Source organism: Sminthopsis crassicaudata, chromosome 1 (genome assembly GCF_048593235.1).
Source record: "Sminthopsis crassicaudata isolate SCR6 chromosome 1, ASM4859323v1, whole genome shotgun sequence".
Classification (NCBI taxonomy): Eukaryota; Metazoa; Chordata; class Mammalia; order Dasyuromorphia; family Dasyuridae; genus Sminthopsis; species Sminthopsis crassicaudata.
Window position 1 is genome coordinate 509423012 of NC_133617.1, and position 7104 is coordinate 509430115.

Genomic DNA, 7104 nt, shown 5'->3' on the forward strand with positions numbered 1-7104 from the left:
CAATTCCACCAGCAATGTATCAATGTCCCAATTTTCCCACATCCCCTCCAACGTTCTGCATTATCTTTCCCTGTCATTCTAGCCAATCTGACAGGTTTGTAGTGGTATCTCAGAGTGATCTTAATTTGCATTTCTCTGATTAATAATGACTTGGAGCATCTTTTCATATGGCTAGAAATAGTTTCAATTTCTTCGTTTGAGAATTGTCTGTTCATATCCTTTAACCATTTATCAATTGGAAAATGGCTTGATTTCTTGTAAATTAGCGTCAATTCTCTATATATTTTGTAAATGAGGCCTTTATCGGAACCTTTGACTGTAAAAATGTTTTCCCAGTTTATTACTTCCCTTCTAATCTTGTCTGCATTAGTTTTGTTTTTCTATTTTGTGATCAATAATGACCTCTAGTTTTTCTTTGGTCATGAATTCCTTTTTTTTCATAGGTCTGAGAGGTAAACTATCCTATGCTCTTTTTTATTTATAATATCATTCTTTATGCCCAGGTCACGAACACATTTTGACCTGAGCTTGGTGTATGGTGTTAAGTGTGGGTCAATGCCTAGTTTCTGCCATACTAATTTCCAATTTTCCCAGCAATTTTTGTCAAACAGTAAGTTCTTATCCCAAAAGCTGGGGTCTTTGGGTTTGTCAAACACTAGATAATTGAAGTTATTGGCTGTTTTTTCCTTTGAACTTAACCTATTCCACTGATCAACTAGTCTATTTCTTAGCCAATACCAAATGGTTTTGGTAATCGCTGCTTTATAATATAATTTTAGATCTGGTACAGCTAGGCCACCTTCATTTTATTTTTTTTTATTTTTTATTTTTTCATTAATTCCCTTGAAATTCTTGACCTTTTGTTTTTCCACATGAACTTTGTTGTTATCTTTTCTAGGTCATTAAAATAGTTTTTTTGGGAGTCTGATTGGTATAATGCTAAATAAATAGATTAGTTTAGGTAATATTGTCATCTTTATTATATTTGCTTGCCCAATCCAAGAGCATTTAATATTTTTCCAATTGGTTAGATCTGACTTTGTGTGGAAAGTGTTTTGTAGTTTTACTCATATAGTTTCTGATTTTCCCTTGGTAGATAGATTCCTAAATATTTTATACTATCATTAGTTACTTTAAATATAATTTCTCTTTGTAGCTCTAACTGTTGGATTTTGTTAGTGATATATAAGAATGCTGTGATTTCTGTGGGTTTATTTTGTATCCTGCAACTTTGCTAAAGGTGTGGATTATTTCTAATAGCTTTTTAGTAGAATCCCTGGGGTTCTCTAAGTATACCATCATATCATCTGCAAAGAGTAATAATTTGGTTTCCTCATTACTTATTCTAATTCCTTTAATTTCTTTCTCATCTCTTATTGCCAAAGCTAGCATTTCTAATACAATATTGAATAGTAATGGTGATAGTGGGCAACCTTGTTTCACTCCTGATTTAATGGGAATGGTTCACGTTTATCCCCTTACATATGAAGCTTACTGATGGTTTTAAATAGATGCTACTAATTAAAGAAAAGTCCATTTTTTCTTATACTCTCAAGTGTTTTTAATAGGAATGGATGTTGGATTTTATCAAATGCTTTTTCTGCATTTATTGAGATGATCATATTGTTTTTGTTAATTTCGTTGTTAATATGGCCAATTATACTGATAGTTTTCCTAATATTGAACCAGCCCTGCATTCCTGGTATAAATCCTACTTGATCATGGTGTATTATCCTGGGGATGATTTTCTGTAGTCTTTTTGCTAATATCTTATTTAAGATTTTAGCATCAGTATTCATTAAGGAGATTGGTCTATAGTATTTTTTTCTCAGTTTTTGACCTACTTGGTTTAGGTATCAGTATCATGTCTGTGTCAAAAGGAATTTGGTAGAACTCCTTCATTCCCAATTTTTTCAAATAGTTTATATAACATTGGGCCTAATTGTTCTTTAAATGTTTGGTAGAATTCACATGTAAATTCATCGGGTACTGGGGATTTTTTCTTAGGGAGCTGATTAATAGCTTGTTCTATTTCTTTTTCTGAAATGGGACTATTTAAGCAGTTTACTTCCTCCTCTGTTAATCTGGGAAGCCTATATTTTTGGAGGTAGTCATCCATTTCACTTAGGTTATCAAATTTATTGGCATAAAGTTGGGCAAAATAACTACTTATTATTGCTCTAATTTTCTTTTCATTGGTGGAAAGTTCCCCCTTTTCATTTTTAAGACTAACAATTTGATTTTCCTCTTTCCTTTTTTCTGACCAGATTTACCAAAAGTTTATCTATTTTATTGTTTTTTTTTTTCATAAAACCAACTCTTAGTTTTATTTATTAGTTCAATAGTTTGTTTTTTTTTTTATTTTCACTATTGTTAATTTCTCCTTTTAATTTTAGAATTTCAAGTTTAGTATTTCATAGGGGTTTTTAATTTGGTCTTTTTTTTAGCTTTTTAAGTTGCAAGCCCAATTCATTGATCTTCTCTTTCTCTATTTTATTCAAGTAAGCCTCTAAAGATATAAAATTTCCCCTTATTACTGCTTTAGCTGCATCTCATAAATTTTGGTATCTCATCATTGTCATTATCTTGAGTGAAGTTATTGTGTCTATAATTTCTGCCTTCCTGCAGTTAATTTTGAGATCTTTATGTCCTAATATATGGCCAATTTTTGTATAGGTTCCATGAACTGCTGAGAAGTTTTTCTGTCTTCCTTTCTATCACCATTCAGTTTTCTTCAAAGATCTATCATACCTAAATTTTCTAATATTCTATTTATCTCTTTAATTTCTTTCTTGTTTGTTTTGTGGTTTGATTTATCTATTTCTGAGAGTGCAAGGTTGAGATCTCCCACTATTATAGTTTTGCTGTCTATTTTTTCTTGCAACTCTCTTAACTTCTCCTTTAGGAAGTTAGATGCTATAAGACTTGGTGCATATATGTTTAGTATTGATATTGCTTCATTGTCTGTGCTACCCTTTAGCAGGATATAGTTTCCTTCCTTATCTCTTTTAATGGGGGCAGCGAGGTGGCGCAGTGGATAGAGCACCAGCCTTGAATTCAGAAGGACCCGAGTTCAAATGTGGTCTCAGACACGTAACACTTCTTAGCTGTGTGACCCTGGGCAAGTCACTTAACCTCAGCCTCAGGGGGGGAAAAAATCTCTTTTAATTAGATCAATTTTTGCTTTTGCTTGATCTGAGATAAAGATGGCTACCCCTGCTTTTTTGATTTCACCTGAAGCATAATAGATTCCGCTCCAGCCTTTTGCCTTTACTCTGTATGTATCTCCCTGCTTTAAATGTGTTTCCTGTAAACAACATATTGTAGGGTTCTGACTTTTGATCCAGTCTGCTATCCACCTCCGCTTAATGGGAGAGTTCATCCCATTCACATTTACAGTTAAAATTACTAATTCTGTCTTTCCTGCCATCATATTATCCCCAGATTATGCTTTTTTTCCCCCTTGCCCCCCCACCCCAAACCCCTTCCTCAGTATTAAACTTTTGGGCCCCACTTATGTCATGCAGCCCTTCCTCTTAAATATCCTTCCCTCCTCCCTTTAAATCCGTTCTCCTTTCTTGCAGCCTTCCCTTATTACTCTTTTCCTTTTTTCCCTTTTCCCTTTTCTTTTCCCACTTTTTAATGAGGTGAGAGAGAATTCTCTGTAAAACAAATATGTCAATTATTTTCTCTTTGAGCCAACTCTGATGAGAGTAAGATTCACACAATGTTCTTTCCCCTCTCTAAATTCCCTCAGATATGGTAGGTTTTCTTTGCCTCTTTGTGGGATGTAGTTTCCCTCTTTTCATCTCCCCTTTTCCCTTTTCTGACACTATCGCCTTTCCATTTCTACTTTCCTTTTTTTATGTTATATCAGTAAAATCAAATTATATATGTGGTCATTATGTATATCCATAACAAAAATACAGTCTTCAAGAGTTCCTTTTACCTTTTTCTGCTTCTCTTGAGTCCTATGGTTGGAGATCAATTTTTTGTTTAGATCTGCTTTTTTCCTTAGAAACAAATGGAATTCATCTGTATCATTAAATGTCCATCTTCTTCCATGGAAGAAAATGGTCAGCTTAGCTGGGTAATTCATTCTTGGCTGCATTCCAAGTTCTTTTGCCTATTTAATCTCTTAATGTCCTTGTCAAGTGTCTTCCATGAACATGGGTTTCCCCTTTTGTAAAATGAAACTCTTTCCCTTTGACACAGTGAGAATGCATGGAGTTATGGCCTATAAGCACTTCAAAGTCTTTGGAAATGGTTTGTGTATTCATAAATTGGTATTATTATACCTTTATATCTCATTGCCACTCTGGAGACTGAAAGAAGATTTCATTATTGCCTCTGACTGTTGTTGTTTGTTAAAAAAGAAAAAAAAAATACTCATCTTTTAAAATTTGGTGTTCCACAAAGATATTGGTTCTTCACCATTCTCACTTAACTATTGTGACCTTTCTTCTCTAGTACCTTGATTACTCAGCTTGCAAATTAATTCTTTGTTTCTTTCCTCAGTAAATTCTGGACCAGTTTGGTTTCAGGGGAGAGGGTCAGAAGCCAGAAGCAAAAGACCTAGGACTAACTCAAACACTGAGCCCACAACGAAGAAAATACGGAAATGTAGTCTCTGTCACCAACCTGGACATACCCGGATCACCTGCCCTCAGAACAGGTGATTGAGGGAGAGGTGAAGCAGAGAGTTGTTCTTTTGTTGAGAGAAATTAAAAAAGTTTTAAAATAAGAACTCAATAAACTGCCCAAGGAAACCCTGATGTCATTGGAACTTTGAGAAAAATCTTCAACCTGGAGTCTAGCTTTCTTCTGGCCTTCCTGATTCAGATGAACCCTGGAATAGGCCTGGGTTGCACCAGGCTAAGCAGTTTCTTGTCTAATGAAAGAAAAGCCCCAGAGCCATTTAGGAATATACTGTACAGAAGTAGAAAAAACATCTCCAGTATAATCTTTTTGTTCAAATCCATTATCCTGCAAATTAAAAATTTTCAGTAGATGGTTTATAATAGCAGGGAAATCCCATTCCTAAACTGCAGAGGAGAAAATGACAATTATATATGGTTGGGATGATGAGTCTTCTCCGTACCCATGGATGTTTAAACACAAAGCGAGGGAGGCTCTTAACTCTTGATTCAATATGTAAAATTCAAAGTGCCAACAAGAGTTCTGGGTCTACCTGGACCTATTAGCTTGTTCTTGGATGAACCTTTTACTTCAGGTGGAAATGAGTTTTCCTGTAGATGAGCTTTCATAATGGTAAGCTATAGCAAATGTGTTGAGAAAGTGGAGTTTTGTTTAAAAACCTGCTGCTTGTTCTGAAATTTTATCTGGAGGAATTCTTACTTTTCTAGTCCAAGAAGCTGCTATAGCTGTTGGGTCTGAAACATAGCTTATGTGTCTTAATAAAAAGAAATTCCACCTCTTAACTCCTACAGTATGTTAATGTAGTGCTGCTTATGTTTGCATGCTAAGTAAATGTGTGCTATAGTACTTGGGAGGAGCACTTGTTGCAGACCAGATGCTAATTCTTTGGATAACCCTCCATGATGTTCTGTGGAATACCTAACATCTCTTCTAAAATCTGTCTCCTTTCCAGTTTAGTCCTACATCTTACCCCTACCCAGCTAACATCTTGTTTGAGTTTTATCTTTTTTTTTTTTATTAATAGCTTTTTATTTTAAAAATATATGCAAAGATAGTTTTCAACATTTACCCTTGCAAAACTTTTATGTTCCAAATTTTTTCCCTTCATCCCCTCCTCTAGACAGAAAGTAATCCAATATATGTTAAACATGTATAGAGTTCTTCTATACATACATCCACATTTATTGTGCTGTACAAGAAAAATAAGATCAAAAAGAAAATAGAAATTATATTGTGATCCATTTGGATCCCATAGTCCTCTTTCTAGATGGAAATGGCTCTATCACAAGTCTATTGGAATTGGCCTGAATTAACTCATTGTTGAAAAGAGCCATGTCCATCAGAATTGATTATTGTTATTGCTGTGTATAATATTCTCTTGGTTCTACTCATTTGATTATTTAGCATCAGTTCAAGTCTCTCTGGGATTTTTTGAAATCATCGTGCTGATCATTTCTTAAAGAACAATAATACTCTATAACATTCATACGTTATATATATTAGCTTGTTCTTAGATGAACCTTTTATTTCTTCAGGTGGAAAAGAGTTTACCTGTAGGTGAGCTGCCATTATAGTAAGTTACAGCAAATGTGTTGAGAAAGTGGAGTTTTGTTTTAAAAACTGCTGCTTGTTCTGAAATTTCCACAACTCAGCTATTCTCCAACTGATGGACATCCACTCAGCTTCAGTTTCTGGCCACTACAAAAAGGGCTGCTACATTTTTGCACATGTGGATCTCTTTCCCTCCTTTATGATCTCCTTGGGATACTGGCCCAGTTAGACACACTGCTGGATCAAAGGGTATGCATAGTTTGATAACCCTTTGGACATAGTTCTAGATCACTCTCCAGAATGGTTAGATTATTTCACAACTCCACCAGCAATGTATCCCAGTTTTCCCTCATCCTCTCCAATATTTATCATTATCTTTTCCTGTCATCTTAGCCAATCTGAGAGATGTGTAGTGATGTCTCAGAGTTGTCTTAATTTGCATTTCTCTGATTAATAGTGATTTAGAGCATTTTTCCATATGACTATTTTCTTCAATTGGAAATTGTTCATATCCTTTGTTGATCTTTTATTTTTTCCTGCTAATTTTCACATTCAGTAGTTCAATTATCTTTATAGTCACGTTGAGATACAAATAAGATAATTTTTCACTAAGGAGGTAAAGAAACATACAGGGAGCTTATAGACTGGCTGAGGCTCATAGTTCCTAGCTCAACTCTCCTTGTTTTGGAGTTGTTTCCAACTCATATTTCCTTTTTTAATAGGGAGTCTATTAAAAATCAGTGCAGTGAAAATTTTTCAGTGAAATCTGACAGATTTCCAAGCCCCTGCTAAGGACTAATTAATATAACAATTTAGTGCAATATAATTTCATCAGTAAAAAAACAAAAACAAAAATATCCTTAGGACCAGTTCAGTGTTTACAAGTCATCATCC

The 7104-nt window shown here is 34.5% G+C and overlaps 1 protein-coding gene across 1 annotated transcript in view; it reads left to right on the plus strand.

The window, feature by feature from the left end:
• TOP3A (DNA topoisomerase III alpha) overlaps positions 1-5438 on the plus strand; it is a 43848-nt gene extending 38410 nt beyond the window's left edge. Inside the window, exon 19 of the mRNA XM_074297666.1 lies at positions 4519-5438. Within this exon, the coding sequence (XP_074153767.1) occupies positions 4519-4679 (161 nt within the window). The 3' untranslated portion in view covers positions 4680-5438. The remainder of the gene's footprint in view (positions 1-4518) is intronic.
• The last annotated feature ends 1666 nt before the right edge of the window (positions 5439-7104 follow it).